The sequence below is a fragment of the Prionailurus viverrinus genome, chromosome D2 (assembly GCF_022837055.1).
Source record: "Prionailurus viverrinus isolate Anna chromosome D2, UM_Priviv_1.0, whole genome shotgun sequence".
NCBI classification, from domain to species: domain Eukaryota; kingdom Metazoa; phylum Chordata; class Mammalia; order Carnivora; family Felidae; genus Prionailurus; species Prionailurus viverrinus.
The window spans coordinates 49,337,442-49,355,602 of record NC_062571.1 but is presented as its reverse complement, the minus strand read 5'-3'; the positions used below and the strand labels follow the sequence as shown (position 1 = coordinate 49,355,602).

General features: G+C 54.2%; 1 protein-coding gene across 2 annotated transcripts; it reads right to left on the bottom strand.

Annotated features, from left to right (window-relative positions):
* Nucleotides 1-2,721: 2,721 nt before the first annotated feature.
* Nucleotides 2,722-17,751, bottom strand: CXCL12 (C-X-C motif chemokine ligand 12). Of its 2 annotated transcripts, none has more exons than XM_047825525.1 (4): nucleotides 17,596-17,751; nucleotides 13,440-13,557; nucleotides 11,243-11,329; nucleotides 2,722-5,973 (listed from the first exon to the last, which is right to left on the bottom strand). In XM_047825525.1, the coding sequence occupies exons 1-4, from the start codon at nucleotides 17,654-17,656 to the stop codon at nucleotides 5,958-5,960; spliced, it is 282 nt and encodes a 93-aa protein (XP_047681481.1). In that variant the 5' UTR covers nucleotides 17,657-17,751; the 3' UTR covers nucleotides 2,722-5,957. The 2 variants fall into 2 exon arrangements, with proteins under 2 accessions (XP_047681481.1, XP_047681480.1); XM_047825524.1 differs by lacking the exon at nucleotides 2,722-5,973 and adding an exon at nucleotides 6,501-8,570.
* Nucleotides 17,752-18,161: the final 410 nt, after the last annotated feature.

The following is an 18,161-nucleotide window of genomic DNA, read 5'->3' as shown; positions in this document are numbered from 1 at the left end:
GGGGGCTTCCTGCGAGGTGAGAGCGGTGGCTGTGGAAACAGATTGGGCAGGCGGTGGACGAGAGGCGGAGCTCATGGATTCCCTCATTGTTGTCTTTCCCTCTGATCTAGAAGCCAGACCATCAGCCGAGTGCGGAGGGTGGGAGAGGATGAATAGTTAAAGGGAGAGAAGAAAGTGTGGAATGAACACCCAAGAAGAGGGGGGGCTGATGGGACCGGGAAGTGAGGTAGGGTCCCGGCAGCACAGAGGACCCGCTCCTGGTTAGTTGGATTGGCGCTGGTGGGTGCCTTCTGGGTGGAAGAGTATAGGCTCTAAACAGAATCTGTGCACCTTTTGGATGGGGGTGGGGCTTAGGGGATGCCTCTGGGTCATTTACCAATCCCAATATGGCAGCACGCACAAGCTTAAATGGTCCTTCCTTGGAGTGCCAGCTGAGGCCAGGGAGAGGGTTCAGGGAAGACACCTGGCGAGGCGATCTCCAACGTAGCTCCTGTGCAAGCACCCGTCCATGTCCCGATCCTCCTTGTTCCCAGCCTGCCTTGCCCACTATGCCAGCCTAACTGCCCCCAGTGATGGGCGTAATTAGCAGAAATCCTTTCTAGGTCTCCAGGGGGATTTGGGTGATGGAACCCAAGGGGGGCAGGGTGTGTGGCTGGACCTCACGAGGGAACTTCACAGCCACTTCCGCCCCTCTGTGGATGGCCGCATCTCACCTCCGTGTACGACTACCTGGTTCTCATCCCCACTTCTGTCTCTGAGTCTGTTTCACCCATCGTGGCTTCCCTCTGCTTCACTAACTCCCGGCTAGCCACACTCTCCCTCCCAAGTGCAAGGCTCTCAGTCCCAGGCACAGAGAAACCCCGAGAACCCGATGAGCTCTGAGTCACAGCTCTGCACCCCTGGGACAGAACATTGGATCGGTCATCCATCAGTTGTGGCGAGGTCCCCACTCAGGAGGCTTCCCAGCTGCCGGGTCCCAACCTCTGTGGGGGGCCCAGCTCTTCTCAGCTGCACTGAGTGGCTTGTGCTCCACGCAAGGATGCAGCGAAGGGAGTGAGGGGGCTGAAATCCAGCTCCCCCTGCATGCATGCCGGTTCCCCTAGGGGAGCTGCACCTGTGGGAGAATAAGCTCCCATCCACCGCATGGGCTCTCAGCGGCAGTCCTCAGGGGCCAGTAGATCACCCCAAAAGAATCTTCGAGGTCTTGGCTTCACCAGCACTTCTGTTCAGAGACTTTGATGGTGCTCTGAGCTTCCTTGAAGCACAGACGCACCTTGTCCCATGTTACCTGCCCTTGGTATACGTGTCCCGTAATACACGTTTACCGTGTATTCTGAAGATGCTCATGTAATTGCGAGTCAATCCCTCAAAATGCAGGTTCCATGAAGTCAGGGAGCACGGCATCCACACCACCTAATACGGGGCTTAGGGCAGGTGCCGTCGGGGGGCCGTCAGCCCTGTGAAACACGGTAGACAGTGGACTTTTTCCTTTTTTTACACTCCATCATTCCGAATACTTAATACTTAACCCCAGAGGGTGTTAGTTCCCAGTGGAGAAGAGTCGTGGAGTGTGCTGGAAGCAGCACTCACAGGCATTCAGGGAACCTACAAGACCCAACCAAGAGGCTTCTCCCCATCTGTCAGCTAAGAGGAAGAAGCTCCCCTTTCAAGATCGCTTCCAGTATCTGAGCTTTGGGGAGGTCTAAGTAGAGGCAGGTGGCCCCCAGGAAACAGCACATGGAGAGAGGGAAGGAAACATACACTACCCCTGCACAGCTCCTGGGGATACTAAGCTTCTGGGGTTACAGCTGCGGGGCTGGGACTCAGGGACATGTGATGTGTCTCAAGTCACAGAGTGAGCAGAGAGCCCAGGGTTCCAGCGCTGCTCTGCAAATCTGCAAACCCACGCTCGGCCCAGGACGCCATGCTGCCTCTTGCCGTGGGCTCCTCGAATCCTTCTTTCTTCCTCCAGTCCATCTGCAACTGAGCAACCGTATCACGTTCACCCTATAAATAACCGGGCGGTTCCGAGCACAGAGATAACGTGGTCACGTCTGGGCCGATGGGCAAGAGGACCTAGAGGACATTTGGGGCTTTTGCGCTGGCTCTTCTTCGCCAGTGTGGTTGGCCGTAGACGAGAAAGAACATAAGAGAAAGTGTGCAAGGCTGACCTCTGTGGGGACAGAACCCTATCCGGCTCACCGTCTAGTCACAGTATCGTGGACAGTGCTGGCAGGCAGCCATGGAGAGATTCAGTAAGCTTCCAGGAAGGGCCCCAGGGCAGGACAGAAAATAACGCAGGTTATATTCTGGGTCCTTGGCAGCGCCTTTAGGGATGGGCTGCTCTTGTCTTCCACTAGACGCGGGAAGTACAAAGTGGAGGCTTCCTTCCCCCAGCTGACAGGCAAATATGAGGGCCCTTGCAGGAAACCATCTCTTCTGGAGTAGAGGACTGGTTTGCCTGTGGGAAGGGATTCCAGCAAAACCAAGGGCATTCAGAGAAAACGGAGTGTCTTTCCCCATCCCCCCACTAAGGATCAGTTGACCAGCGGAGGCCGGCATGCCCGCAGAATTCTTACTTATGATTAGCGTGATTACGATGGCCTGTTTTCCACTAACCAGTGCAGCTAGGATTACACAACCCCTCTGTGTTGGGTTTGAGGACGAAAACCAAGTCTGGAAAACTCCAAATGGCAACACTAATTCCAAACTGTTGGCCGCTACGTTTGAATACATGTCTTTATTAGAAAAATTGTAAGTGCATATACATCTTTTCATTGATATGACTTCAAAGTAGAAATTGTTGTTTCTCAGAAGGAGTTGTTATTTGTTATTAAAAAAAAAAAAAAAAAGCACACTGCATACAGGAAGCTGCCTTCTCCTGGACCATTTTCACATTATCTGGGAGATGTAATTTAAACAACACAAAATACAGTATTTATCACATTTAACACTGAACCCATCACTGCTCAGAGACTGAGAATCCAGCGAGGTTGCAGACTAACAAGTTTTCCGGGTGATATTTTTTTCAACTTGGCAATCAATGTCAATGGTCTGCTGAGGGGATTTGAAGGTTTCCAGGGAGCATTTCCCGGGGACAGGGCTCCCTGGGAATGGGTCAGGGAAGATAGGTACAGGGAAGATGTGTACAGGGACCCCACAATTCCCATCCAGTTGCAGAAGGGTACACTGCCTGCCCGGGGGTCGGGGGGCGGGGGTGGTGATGAGCTCCCAGTGGGGAGCCCATGCCATAACATCAGGCAGCAGTCAGAAAAGGAAGGTCAAATCGGATCCAGTGAAAAAGCTTAGAAGTTCTCTGGTCTTCACACAGAGGGGAACTGCAACTTTTGGCTATTCAGGCCCTCTGCTCAAAGCTGAACCTCCTTTCTCTGGAGGACAGGCCCACCGGCAGAGGGCTCCCCCCCACCGCTCCCCTACTCCTGAGCCACCTCGCTGGGGTCTCAGCACCTGGCGGGGCTGGACAAAGAACAGTGCAAACAACACAGGGCGCAGATTCAGATATAAACACACAGCACTTCTAGGGGTCCCGGTCCCCACCCCGGCCCCACAGCTGCCCAGGTCCTGATGCAAAGGCTGGCAAGGGAGCACGGCCTTAGAGGTTACACAGAGCCCAAGGGAAGGTCAGGTAGAGCAGCATTGGACGAGGAGGAACAGCTGGGTGACCCCTAATCAACTGATGCTCTAGACTTGTTTTTAAAGCAAAAGGGGATGGGCGAGCCTTTTCCTTTGCAAATAGACTATTTAAATGCACATTTGCTTTAGTTGGGCAGCCTCCACTTAGAAGCAGATTGCAAGTAGAGTAATTGTTAGGCAGATAATTTTCCTAGAAGTTTCTACTCTTACCTATTTTCCCCCCTGTTGGGGAGAAACAAACAATTCTTTAACTGTAGTCAAGATTCAGGGCCACGTTTATTTTCTTGGAGTAAGAGATTTAATGGCTCTGGTTCAGGGATTCCAGGAGAAGATGGCTCCACATTTTCCATGAGAGTTTTAAATATCTTGGATGACTTAGAAAAAGCCTATCCCACTGAAAAGCAATCATTTCACATGTAATTCAGGAGCCCTGTAGTGTCAGGTTAATTTCAAAAGACAGTTTTGAAACCAGTTCGGTACTCCTTCTAACTAATAAAGGTCCCTGTGCTCTATTTTATTCAATATAATATTGCTGATTTGAAGATACCAATTTTCGTTTGGCAGAGGGGTTGGCTTTCTACCACGAAGACCCAATATAAAGGAATATTTACGCAAATATTAACATGTTACCGATAACACAAAGATTATTAAATCTAAAAACACCTACAATTCCAGATTATTTTGTTAGAATATACTTTCTGCATGTTGTTTACAGTGTCCTCTCAACTGATACATTTCCTTGTTTTGCCCTGCTTTTCTTCCATTTTCTTAATTTAAAATGTTTGCTGGGACACTGAACCAAAAGCAAAGTATTAGTAAGATGAAATGTGAAACGACACAACAAGCAAAAAGCCCCTCAAGTGCCCACCTGCTGCACTTAAACTGTTTAATGCAACTCTACAAACTGGTCTCGGTAAAGGAAAACACCCTACACGTCAAGGTTTTAGCCTACTTTCCCAAATATCCCCTTTTCTAAGAGTGAAAGCCAAGATGGACGTTCTGGAAGCACAAGGTAACAGCAGTGGAGAAGTCCAGACGCCACTGTACAAGGTGGTGGATGATGGGCTTGCCAGGTGGGGAAAAAGGGGAGGTTAGATTTTAGTTGGGAAGGAATCTTCACGTCCAGGACTCATTATTTCATGGATCAGCTTTTCAAAAACCAAAAAAAAGGGTTGAGGATTCTTTTCACGTTCTCGCCAAAACAATCACGCGCTTGATGCAATGGAGCAAAAACTCCCCGTGGCTCTCAGATACCAACTGTAGGAGCATAAAGGCCTGGCCTCCTCATGGGTCAACTCTGCTGCGCACCGAATTCCCTTGGGCTCTGTGGATCCATCTTGGGTTTGTGATCAGTGGAAAAACCCAGGCTGTCCACCCAAGAGGATCACACCCCTAATCAGAAACCTGGTCAAAAGACCTCTCCTTACCCTGAGCCTTTGCATCCAAGGGGTGGACAGTGCGTGCCCCGAGGACGTTGGCTTTGAACAAGGACACAGGATTGGACAACGGACAATATTCCAAACGAGACACAGATGTGCACAGTGTTTGCAGCACCGGGTGACACGAGAGACATTTTGATTTGCTTCTTGGTGCCCAGTTTAAATGAAAGCTTTGGTCTTGAGACAGTCTTTTTCCAGGGCGATGGAGACAGTCTTGGAGATACATGATGATGGATGAGAGAGAGAATGACAACAGCATGATGGGATGTAGGGAAGAGCTCAGGATGAGGGGTGCGTCTCTCCCTGCCTGCCTCAACTTGGGGAAGCCCTGTGATGCTCACCAATGGGGAAGGCCCCAGCTCTCACTCTGAGGAAGGGTGAAGCTCCCGTCTGACTCTCTAAACTTGACCCTGCAGCCCCCCCTCCCCCCATGCATGGGGCAGCCTTCACTAGGGTCTGCCCTGGTTCTGATACGTCCCAGGGGCTCTCCGTCCCACAACAGGATGATCTGGGGTCTCAGCCTGCACAGCTCAGAGAGATACAAAACTCAGGAACCTCCAGCTGGGTGAGGGGCTCCACGGGAAAGATATTATAACAAAGCAAGTAAAATAATGGCCTCAGTCTAAGTTCCTATCTGTCACCAGCGACACTGGATAATCAAACTAAATGAAGAATAAACACCATATATTTTGTTACATAATCAAATGGTGATAGTAAAGGCAAACTGTGCAAAACAAAGCCCTCGGAAATGTACCGGGCCCTGCCTGGGTGCAGCGGAGCCGCCGCGGGCTCTTCCTAACACTGGTTTCAGACCTGGGCTCCTACTGTAAGGTTTCCTCAGGCGTCTGACCCAACCTGCGCCTCTCACATCTTGAACCTCCTGTTAACAAGAACAGAGGGAGACACCGTTAAGGCGGAGGCCAGGCCGCAAGCCTAAGACGCCGAGCCCTGCTGCAGCAGGGCCCCCACTCCTGACTTCCAAATCGCGGCCGTGTGCCTCCTTTCCGAGGTCCTGGGAAGGGGGAGGGTGGCGAGAGAGGCAGCCAGGGCTGAAGCGGAGGGATGGATGGAAGATGGGAAGCAGAGAGGAAAGTCGGGCGCAGCCAGCACGGGGTACGGCGGACGAACAAGGGCACGCAGACGGACGGCGAGGCACAGTGGTCACGCGACAGGACAGGGCGCACTGCCTTAGCCCCAGTGCGGATGGAGGGCTGGCAACCCCTTACCTCAGTGTGGCCCGGTCCTGCACCAGGCCTGGAGCAGGCTGCCTGGCCGTCTGGGGTACCACCGATCACCTCCATCTACCCCTTCACCCCCACCCCACCCCGACTGGCCCCGGGACGGTGCTGGCACCGTTCACTTGCTTCAACCCAAAACAGAACGGAGTCCAGCTCTACTCTTCCACAGCATCCCCCCCCCCCCCCGCCCGCCGCCCGTCTTCAGTGGGGCTGGCGCTACATCAGCTTGTCAGATACAGCGAGGGCCCAGGGCCAGTGAGGTCATAGGAGGACAGAAACGGAGCGTGTTTGCTTTTCGGAATGTGGGGCCAACCGTCTTAGTCCCCACGGTCCCAGCTCCCCCAGCAGGAGTGGAAGGCGCTGTCTCGCTGAGCACTGCAGAGAGCAGTCTGTCGCCTCAGGGCAGCAACAGCTTAACCCACCATTGCTAGATGGCAAACAGCCCCCTGTGGTCTTCAGAAGGGACCCACTGCCCCTCTCGAGGCACAGAGACGTGCCCTTCCCGCTGTATGAGGAACAGAGAGCATGGGGCACGGGCCTGACCGGCTCCTGAGCGGATTAGGAAAGGTAGGACTGCCCCAGCACAGGTGCCCCAGCCCAGGCCTGTGCTGCCCTGGGCAGACCAGCAAACATCCTGATGCCTTAGGAGGCAGGGCAGGTGGGGAGCGGGAGGGCATCCTGTACACCCCGGAGCAGGCCTGCCATCCCCAGGGCTGGCAAGAGGGGTGCAGGCTGGAGAGTCAGCCACATAAAAGGGAGAGGGATGGGGAATGAAAGGACTTGGGCCGCAGCGCCCTAGCAGGACACTTCCCTGATGGGGAAAAGGAATGGCCACAAGGTTCTGTGCTGCCATCCCAGAGGAGGACGCTAAAGCCTGAGGGGACACAGTGTTCCAGGTGAGTCTAACAGGCGGGCGCCTTGGGTTTTCTTCTCCTGATTCCATCTGTCCAGTGCTCCAACCACTTCATCTTTCTGGATCCACAGACTGAATCATGACCAGGGGCCTGGGGTGCAGGGGGAGTGTTTATGTGGGACAGGAGGATGGGGAGCACAGCCCAGACATTCGAGGTGTCCTTTTTCGAAGTACTACTGAAATCTGGGTTTTGCTCTCCCATGTGATCCCCCTCCTTCCAGTCCAGATTAGAGAGACTTGGCAAAAAATCTTAGACATAAATCTGTGGGTGGTATGAGGAAGGTTCTAGAGCTTTCTAGAGCACCATGTTCACTTTAAGCACATATTTCCCATGAGTGAGGACTGAGGCAGCTGTGTCCCGGAACCTAATCGCACAAGGTCACAGAGACTGTCCCAGCAGGTGGGTGGGGACAGGCCCTTCACACAGTTCCTCCACATCGGGGACCCGTTTAAAGAATCTATAAAGTGAACTGCCCGGACAAGAGGCTCCCTGAGAAGTATTTTCCACAGCTGTTCCCCGGGAATGCGGAGCTGCTACCCCCTCGGTGTCCGGAAACCAGCTCTGCTCGGAGGTAAAGCCGCTCTCACAGCCCCAGGGCTAGGATGGGGGTGCTGGAGAAGTCCCACCCCAGGTGGCAGAGGGGTGGAGGGCCCCTTGGGAAAGAGTCAGTTACCGCCTGTAAAAGGCACGGCCATAGCTAGCTGGGCCCCACGAAGGCTGTGCTGGGCAGCACCCGCTGTGGTCAAGGGGAGGGCAGAAGGCCCTCGCCGGCCGAGGCACCGCTGCTGTGCTAGCAGATGGCCCTGTGCGGGCCAGGCCCGCACTCTGGCCTCAGCAGGAAGTCACGCTGTGAGTGTGTGAGCCGGTGTGCCGGTGAGCCGGCCCTTCTGGGAGAGGGAGTGGAGGGCCGGGTGGGGGTTCAGCAGCCCAGGGCAAGGCCGGAGACCCCGGGCCGCTCGAGACAGTCCTGAGCATAGTGTCCTCATCCCAGACCACAACCCCAGTCTCGGCACAACTACTTTCTTCATAACTTAGCAGACCAGGAAGGGCCTTAAAAAGCGCCTAAACACGGGAGCCAGTGTGGCCAGAGGAGCGCCGCTCCCCCGAGGAAGGTCTGAGCACCTGCACGGAAGGCAAGGCGTGTGCCCTGGAGGAGGGTTAGAGCAAATTTACAAAGCGCCGGAGAGACAAGAGCAGCGCGCACTGCGGTCCATCTCGAAGTGGCAGAGAACTAGTTTTTCCTTTTCTGGGCAGCCTTTCTCTTCTTCTGTCGCTTCTTTTTTCCTATCTTTTCTCTTTTCCCCATTTTTTCTTCTCTGCGCCCCCTTAGATAAAATCAGTAGAACCATTAATGACGTTGAAAGGGACTGGGGTCTGTCTCAGTCTGCACACTATTTCACGCTGGCCTGGGGATCAGTCTCAACCCTGTCTTCTGTCTTAGGCCTGGAGGCCCCCGGGCAAAGCACGGCCCACCAGTACTTCCTTAAAATAAAGCAGACATTTTCCCCCTGACTCCAAGAGAAATATTGGCCAGCCTTCCAGAACATCTGTGACCTGGCTATCGCCATGGCCAACCTGCCAACCTGGCCCTGGTTCCAGCTATGGCCTGAGGTTTCCAACCCGGAAAGGCACTCCCATCTGATAGGTTGTGAAGGGTGTGAAGTCCAGGGCCAGGCTGGACTTGGCCTTCTAACTCACCTCAATCCCATCTACTCAGTCTTCCTTCCTTCTCAGTGCAGAGCTGAACTCTCTGCTCGAGCTAAAAAAACCCTGCGCTTCAAACTGAATCATGCTTTGGAGGTTAGAGACCCAACATTCAGATGGCCATCCAGGAGAGGAGAAAGAAGGCAGCCTGGTGCCACTTTCTCCTTTCTGGATGCTTGGGGGACTCCCCCCAGGGAATGACTGGGATTGTTCTGGAGAGCAAGGGAGAGAGCTGGTTAGCAGAATTTGATTAGAACAACTGGCTCATGACTGTCACATTAAAATGATTCAAGCTGAATGGTATTTAATGATTTATGGGGTAAGGCCACCTGCTCCTGGGCAGGCTTTCTATTAACCATGGCCTGGAATTATGGGATTTTTACATGGGAGAATGTGAAAGCTGGATATTATGAGAGTTGAGTCTCTGGAGATTACGTGGGGGTGTTAGGAGAACCGAGGAAGAGGAGGAAGGGGAAGAGGAATTAGTGAGTCAAATATTATTCTTCAGAAAACTAGCACTGTTGTTTCCATTGGGTTTAAAAAAAAAGAAAGAAAGAAAGAAAGAAAAAAACCAAAAGGCTCAAAAACTTAAGTTGCAGCTCTCATTTGCTCCTGAGCCAGGCCCGTGCTCACATGTGAACTCGGCAAGAGGGATTCAAGGCACCTGACCAGCAGGCCACCTTATCTTCATAAACTCCAGAAAGGTATCAGAGCCCCGTGTCTAACCGCTAATGGATTTTATTTCAGGTAAAGAAATTCCCACATCCAGTAGGAGGCTGATGCCATGAAACAATTAGCATTTTTATTGCTAGTGCATATAATGTCACATTGGATACAATTTTAGTACAAGTGAAAAAATACACTGTGGCTAAACATTAAAAAGCTGCAATCACATTTATAGATCATATATATTTCTTTACAAATTGCCAGTAGTTTAAGATAATAGAGAAAGGTAACCTACTGACGTTCATATGGCTCCACTTTCAAATATATGAATTGTTCGACTATAAATATATTCTGAAATACAATTGTTTTCTAAAGAAACATAAAAAAATGTGCACAAAAAATATATAAAAAATGCCTTGCAGAAAGTTACAAATACCACTAGGCCCATCTGTGGATCACATTTACCATGGAAATGTCACCTTGCCAACATTTCTGATTGGAGCCTGAAACCATGCTGTGGTTTCAGGAGGAGGGGTTAGCGGCAAGAGGCTCATTTATTCATTTGTTTTTCCACTTCGGATTTCAGACACCTCAGGGTGTACAGAGCCTCCGTGGCATATATAAGCTTCGGAGGCAATCACAGAACCAAATTCCTCGAAACAAGTTCAGATTGAAAATTGCATCGGACTCTGCAAAGACCTGCCTTTCAGGGAAGGTGGAGACAGGATCTCCCACCCACCCCCGGAGAGGGCCAGCCCCGTTCTGGAGGCAGAGGCCAAAGAAGATTCTCACAGAGGGCCTGAGCAGGAGGGGAGGGTGAAGAGAGGAGAGGGCTGCAGGGCAGGGGCCCCAGCAATCCCTCTCCTCCCACTGAGCATGTACAGAAATGGGAAGCAGAGCAAGATAAAAGCATGCTGCTGGAGGCAGGGAGAGGCCTGGGAATGACCGGGACAGGGTTTCTGAGCACAGTCCCCAGCGACAGTAGCCTCTACATGGAGCCTACAGATCCGATCACTGAGCTGGAAGGAGAGGGTGGAGGTGGTGGCCGTGGCCTAGCACCGGTCAGTATCAGAGGGTCACCTTGGGCTGTCATGCTAGGGCGGGCACCCACTGCGGGAGCCGCCCACGGTCTTCCTCTGAGTCTGGAGGAAGGACGCTTTTCTGAGCTCCATGCTTGGCCTGTCACCTGACTGTGCCCAGATGCCCCAGGGGCAAAGGAAGAAAAGCTCCACAACAAACCAAATACAGATCGTGAAGTCATCATTGATTAAAAAAAAGATAATGGGAATGATGTGATTATGAGGATTACGAGAGAACCGACAGCGGGAAATGCTGCTGGTACAATAGAATTTCTTAGAAAAACCCCAGTTATAGAACAGCCAGTGCGCAAGGGTATGGGGCTCGGGTGGACATAAGCTGCGGTATCGTACCATAGGCTATAAATGCGGGTGTCTACGTGCCGGGCCGACCTCAAGCCTGTTCCCAGGTCAGTGCGCTACCCCCAAGGCACGCCTGGTCCCCCCCATGCAGGCCTTCCTCCCCCAACCTTGCCCTTCCATCTGCCACACGGGTCTTAGCTTTCCTCAAGTGGGTCTACCGGAAAGTCCTTTTTGGCTGTTGTGCTTACTTGTTTAAAGCTTTCTCCAGGTATTCCTGAATCCACTTCAATTTCGGGTCAATGCACACTTGTCTATTGTTGTTCTTCAGCCTCGCCCTGCCAAAACAGAAGAGGCGACAGTGTGTGGCTGAACGGAGAAGGCGCCGCTGGGATCTGGGCACCCGCTCCTCTGACACCCGCGTCAGGGCCCTCCCCGGTGCCACGTGTCCCACTCGGCGGGCTCGGGTTCGGGAGGAACTCAGGGTGTGCCGGGGACACATGTTCCTAGCATTGTGGCAAGTCCTGCCGCAGAGCTAGGGGAAGGTGAGAAGAGGCTTTCCAGGGGAGTCCAGGGAGAACGCACCACAGGGAACATCTGAGTTGCCCTTTGAAGGAGGAGAGGGAGCTGGGCAAGTGAAATCAAGGGGGAGAGAAAAGCAAGAGCAAAGGCACCAAAGGGGCACCTGCTTAGAGGATGTGGAGGAAGAAGCGGGCGGCCAGGTGTAAAGGGCAAAAGAGTGGGACTTTCTCTGTAAGATCGTGGGGGCTTACGTTGGAAAGTGATAAAGGCAGATTCTTATTTGGATGGATCATCTTGAAAGTACGTGGTGGACAGACTTAAGAGTAAGCCTGGAGGTAGGAGGCCTGCAAAGAGGTATTGCGGTAGTCTGGGGAAGAGAGGTGACAGGGCAGTGAGGGAGGGACGGTGCAGGTAGTTTGCCAGAAAATGGTTTCCAGGGAGGGTTTACAAGTTCCCTCAATGTTCCATGGTCACATTTGTTTTTTTACAAATTCAAAGGGCATCTTCCTTCCAAGTCTCTGCCCCACTCACACTTCCCTCTCCAGGTCCCCCTCCCTAAAGCTCTGGGTACCAGGCAATCTCAAGCAGCCTGAGGACTCCCTGCCCAGCCACACACGGCTCTGTGTGGACAACTAAGGCCAGCACAGTGGCTTGGGGACACCGCCGGGCGTCACGCAGCCTGCCTGTCAAGTGACAGACATACGCGGAGGAAGAGTGCGGTTCAGAGCAAGGAGTTTGAATTTGGCTGCCACTGCTTATGAATTAATCCTGTGTTTGCCCAGACCAGCGAATCATGTCTGGCTTCTTCAACTTCAAGGTGCATTCCTAGCAGGTGGACCTGTGTAATCTGAACCGCAAAGCAGGTCTATGGCGCTAAATTCAATGTCTGATACAACACTTCTCAAAGGGGAGGCAGTATTGATTTTAAGAAAGTAAGTGAAAAAAACATCCATCTTCTAGTGGGTCTAAAACATCCTGTAAATGACAAACACGTCCGAGGCAGCAAAGGCTAGCAAAAAAAAAAAACAAAACCAAACTTAAAAACCGTTGGTATCGGGTGGAAAAGGTTTCTGGTAGTTGCAGCCTTCATTCCAACTGCTGTGCCCCCGCCTCGTTCTCAGCACTGGGGCTTTCCGGGAGGTGAGCTCCCCATGAGAGACCCTGAGCCTCAGCACCTCGGCGTCTAGCCACATGACCACAAGGCGCTGTGTGCAAGCATGGGTGCGTCTGAGCACCCGAGGGCCGAGCAATGAATGGCGCGGGCGGCTCTCTTCCCGAACCTCGCCCCGCCTCCTGCAGCCCAGGCGAGCGATTTTTGTGTGTTGTATAGGTGTCACTTCAGTCTGCCTCGTTCCGCACATGAATGAAATCAAATATCAACAGCTGCCCTCAACGCCAGCAAAGCAAAAACTCGTGGGTTGTGTGGGAGAAAACGCATTTAAGTGAGCTGAAAATGTTGAGTTTCACCCAATGGTTAGAGGCTTGGCCTGAATTTGGGTCTCGTGAGATTTTGCTGTGTGATAAAGGATGGATTTAGATCACCAAAGCCTGGAGACTGGCAGGACAGACAGCTGTTCCTAGCAAAGGGCTGGCTAATTTACTGGACTTCAGAGGAAACTCTGGTGAAGCCCGTGTTTCTCTAGTCTGGAGGCACCCAACTGTACTGCCATTTCCTGTGCTAAAGGAGGAAACTTGGAAAAAAAGAAACAAGGGGCACAGCGGGGTGCCAAGGGTAAGAGTGGCCTTTGAAACTCCTGCCTGGTAGCTTACTCACAGGCCTGGTGGTGACCACAGCTGCCTCTAATTATGCCAAGTTCAAGGCTGGTGGCTCAGCAGGTGTCGGCTCTCCAGCGTTTACAAGTTTTGAGCTAGGTGCTACTATGCCCATTAGAGGCAACACTCCTGGAAGATGATGTTGAGACTTACACGATCTGAAGGGCACAGTTGGGAGTGTTGAGGATTTTGAGATGCTTGACGTTGGCTCTGGCAACGTGGCTCTCGAAGAATCGGCAAGGACATCTGTAGCTCAGGCTGACCGGTTTCCCTAGAAGAGGTGATGGAAGCAACGCAGTTTGTTATGATCCTGCCAGACCTTGGGGATATATGTGTGGATGTGTCTGAGGCCAAGGGTTAAGGTGGCGGAATGATGTCAGGATCCAGAGCAATGGGACGGGTCACGGGTGCATCCTTGCTAAGACCTCTTGGGCAGCACAGTGAGCTCTGGGTGGGCGAAGGCCAGAGCCTCCATAGGGCCAGAGGGCAAATGGACCTTCAGAGAGCTGGATCCTAGGGGGCAGGGGAATTAAAAGAAGCCCGCTGCTCGGTGTCTTAAAATATATTAATCCCAGGAGACAACTGTTTCAGTCCAAGGTACTGGGGTTCCCAGTTATTCTTTGCAAAATAAACTCTTTCAGGGCCAACTAGAAAAGCCTCCCCCCACCCCCACCCCCCTCCCCCTCCTCTCCCTCAGAGAAGGAAGAGGGGGAAGCAGAAGGCTCCAGAAGCAGCAGTTCCCCTGGGAATGCTGCCCTCCCCCACCTGCAATCTTCTCTCCTCACATTCACCTTAAACCCAGGCAACCACAAAAGAATCCTGGCAGGCTTCCTACCTGGGAGTCCCCAGAGGGCAGGCCAAGGGTCCACCTTCTCCTAGGCACTCCCCTGAAGGCAGGGAGATTATCAGGACTGGAGTCAAAAGTGGCTTTCATTGTGCAGGGATGCTCCAGCCTCCTGGGTTGTATTACCTCTTTGTTTGCCAATTCACCAATTTGCAAAATGCCATAATTGACACTCATTAGTTTAAATAAGCAAAGGGCTCCTGCAGAACCCACCACTCACCCTCTAAGTCTAGAATTGCAAGCCCTGGGGGGCTGGGATCTTTGTGGGTTTTTTTTTTTCTTTTCTGCAGATTTTATCCAAGCCCTACTTAATACCCCAAATTATTTGAATTTGTGGATCCTTTCATCAGGGATTAAATGTATGTCTGAGAATATTCAGTCCAGAGATTAAAAAAAAAAAAAAAAGTTTCCCTGTTTACAGAGCTCCTAGAGGCCTCCCGGTGGTTCTGAAGTTCTGCATTTTGGGGCAAGAGACCTGGGGAAGCTGCAGGACACCTTGTAAGGGACTTAATTTTTCCAGAAGCTGTGTTCAGTTGGGAGATGGCATGGCCTGCAAACAGCAGCCCATTTAGCCCAGTCAGGGGAAAAGCAGACCACCCGGCCCCCTAGGATCAAAGTCGAATCCTTAAACTCCAGTAAGGAGAAAGCCTGACTTCAGGGTGCTCAGTGACTCAGGGCCCTGGAAGGGTCCCCGGAGCAGCCTTCAAATGTATACCCGAACTGACTCCAGAAAGTCACTGCTGGGGCCTGGCTTTCAGCAACTACACCCAATCCCTGTGGTAGATGCCGGGTGTAGCACATGTTACCATACCGCGCATGCTGCCCTGTAACCAGATCGCCTGGGAAAGCCATCCCGGGGCTGGGGGCTAGGTGGTCTGGGTAAAGGAGAAGCCAAAGTCTCCCCCTCGGAGTGTCGTGTCCCCAGTCTCCCTGGAATGCTCATGTGTCCCCCTGAGCTGGCTAGGGACTGGGGAACTGGGGCTGGGTGGTGACACAGGAAGGGTCCCAACCCCAGCGCAGCAGGCTGAAAGGGACACAGTGTGAGTGCTTTAGCCGGTGGGGGGCTGCTGGTGGGGGCTGCTGCTCTCCCATGTCTGGGAAGCTTTTCTGGCTCCACTGACCAAGTAGTGGAGATCAGGCCAGAAATCAGAGCTGAATCAGAGCTCAAAACACAGGCTTTCTCTTCTCTCCTTTCCCCCTCTTTTACCCCCTGGGATTATCCATTTCCTTCAAAGGCAATTCTTATTCCTGCTCCCAGGACCCAGTTGCCTGTCTATCAAGTGGGGAATTTCAATAGGTTTTTTAAAGGGACAGAGCGCCCAGGGCTCTTACTAGAGAACTCACCTGGGGTCCTCTCCTCCAGCTTTTTGTCAACATTACTAACTTTTCCAACTGGTTTGGCTGTGACTCTGCGTATAGGCCTGACACCTGATTGGCCTAGATGTTACGGTTTGGGACCCGGTGAACTTGGCTCTGTTCAGGAGCAGTTCCAAGAGAATCTTCCACTCCAATGCAGAGACAGGAGCCCTGGCCAGCCTCTCCAACCGGGCCTCACAATGGAGCCTGGCCTGGATGCATATAACCCCTGGAAGTCCAGGGCATCTAGGGGCCCAGCTGCATGGCTGAAGTCAGGTGGAGGGAGGGCAGGAGAGTGAGCCTGACCCTGAACAAGGGTATCTCCAAGTGCAGTTCTGAAGTCGGTATAGGTCCACAGGCTCCAGGAGGTCAAGAGGTACATTCAAGCCTATACATGCAAGGAGAACCAGACAGACCTAGAGCCCGAGACCCTGATCTGGCCACTTGGCTGCTAAGAGGGCAACTCAGAGGGACAAACAACCAACGCTTCCCAGGGCCAAGATGAGTCTGTCAGTGGGGGCCCCTGCTCCCTCTGTGCTCCTTCCAGGCCAGCTACACCTGGGTCCCTGCATTCCTGTCCTTTCTGCAGCTCCCCAGGGGAGTGGGACAGCTTGGGGAAGCACCATTTCCCTGAGAGGCACAGAATGACACCTCCACTCTCACCAGACACTCAAACTGTTAATGCTCAAGCCAGAGTGTCCCCCATGACCCAGGGCTTCGGCAAGGAGACTCAGCCTCACATACTTTTTCTTTCGGCTTAGGAGGTAAAATCTAAATTGCCTTCCATCCAGTCCCTCTGCAGCTCTGTCCAGCAACTTGCCACACGTTTAAAGAACACTTTCCAGGCAGTCAGCTATGAACTCCTGTTAGCCCCGGCCCTCTTGCCTGGAGGCTGCAGTCATGCCCACCTTACCCACGCTGGCTCCCAGGCCACTGCCTGGGAGGATGCAAAGGGTCAGCGGCTGGAGCCCAGCCTAGGGCTGCAGGCGCTCAGGCCCCGCAGCTGCCCCACGGAACACACCAAGTGTCCTTCAAGCCTGTGCAGGCTTTGTTGGCAACTTCGCAGCCAAGAAAGGACAGCGTGGCCTGACTAACACGGCTTGTTTCGTGTGTTTCAAGCCAACAGTTTATTTTGTTTTGCAGCAGTGGTGTCCTGTGACAGGACAGCGAGGTTTCTCTTAAGCTTCAGAAGAAAAAAAAAAAAAAAAGAAAAGCTCTCTCCCTCTCCCAGTGAAACAGGACACCACCTTTCCCAGTGGCCTAAGGCCTTGGCGATTGAACTTTGTTGCAGCGCTCATTCTGAGGGAAGAGCGATGGCTTGGCCGGTGACAAAGGCGCCTGTCTGCAGGTGTGTTTGGGGGACAGGGGAGGGGCACGAGCGACCCCGGCGGCCCCTGGGCCTCTCTTCGGTGACCCCGGGAAGAGGCCAAGGAAGCAGCGGCTGGACGCGCGCCCGGGTTAGCCGCGTCGTTGCGGACCGCGGAGCTGTGCAGAAGCGCGACCGCGCGGGTGGCGCAAACCCGACAGCTGCTCTGTTTGGCTCGCCCGCGAAACCGAGCTAGGGTGGGTGCAGAGAGAGAGGGCCAGCCTCGCCTAAAGGGGACGCCGCGCAGCAGCACCCGACCGCACCACCACCACGAGCGCGTCGCGATGCGAGACCCGCTTCGCGACGCGCTCTCTCGCACACGCCTCTCCAGCACCCGGCGCAGCGGGGCCTCGGAGTCCCTCTGCTTGGAGACACCGAGTCGCGCGCTGGACGACACTGGCTGGGTGGGGGTGAGGGGTGGGATGAGGGGGGACAGAGCCCGGCGCCGAAGGCTCCCGACCCCGCTCCACTCCCCAACCCCCCGGCGCGTTCCCAGCCAGTTATCCTGTCCGGTCCGACCCCGGGCAGCCGCTCGGGTCTGGCGGCCGCCCACCGTTCGGGACCCCGAGCCCAGATGCGGAGTGCGAAGCTTCAGGGCGGGTGGTGGCTGCTCCGCTCGGGGCTTCGAGCGGCGCGCCCCGCGAAGGGGGCCTGCCTCGACCTCCCCGGTGCCAGGCGGCGCGAGCTAGGTTAGCGCGGGGCGGGGCGGGGCGGGCGTGGGCAGAGGAGCCGAGCGCACTCACCGTCGCTGAGGCAGAGCGCAGCCAGCACGAGGGCCAGCACGGCGACGACCTTGGCATCCATGGCACCGGCGGACGGCGGGCGGACGCAGGCGGGACTCGGAGCAAACGCGGCAGCGGAGAGTGAAAGTGCGGCGGCGGGAGGCGCGCGCCGGGCACTTTAGAGGCGAGAGAGGGGCGGGGCGGGGCGGGGCGCGCGGCGAGGGGCGGGCCTGGAGCTGCCGCCGGGAGGCCGCGGGGGGCTCCGGCGCGCGTCCCCCTCCCACACCGCCGCCCGTCCCGTCCCCTCCCGCCCTCTCCGCGCCCGGGATGCTCCAGGGGCTGCGGTGTGCCTGGGCCTCTGACCTTCTCTCCGCTGGGCCCTGCTCCGTAGGGCTCGACCTGCAGCGAGGAACGCAGCCGCGCAGGGAGGCTCGGCTAAACGTTGGTTATTGTGCCCACTGAGCAGGTGGAGAGATGGAGTCCCAGAGGCGGCAACTGAAGGGGGACCAAAGAGAACCAAACGAGTCGATGTGTGCCGAGGCCCGAGGTAGCCAAGAGCGTCCCGTTTTCGGAGTCTAGAAGCTCGA

What these genes read in the sequence shown, in the direction of transcription:
- CXCL12 (XM_047825524.1), bottom strand. Translation starts at nt 17,656, where the DNA reads ATGGATGCCAAGGTCGTCGCCGTGCTGGCCCTCGTGCTGGCTGCGCTC. An exon ending in TGCGCTCTGCCTCAGCGACG is followed by an intron (nt 13,558 to 17,595) that starts GTGAGTGCGCTC and finishes CACCTCTTCTAG; the next exon opens with GGAAACCGGTCAGCCTGAGC. An exon ending in CTGGAGAAAGCTTTAAACAA is followed by an intron (nt 8,571 to 11,242) that starts GTAAGCACAACA and finishes ATTTTATCTAAG; the next exon opens with GGGGCGCAGAGAAGAAAAAA.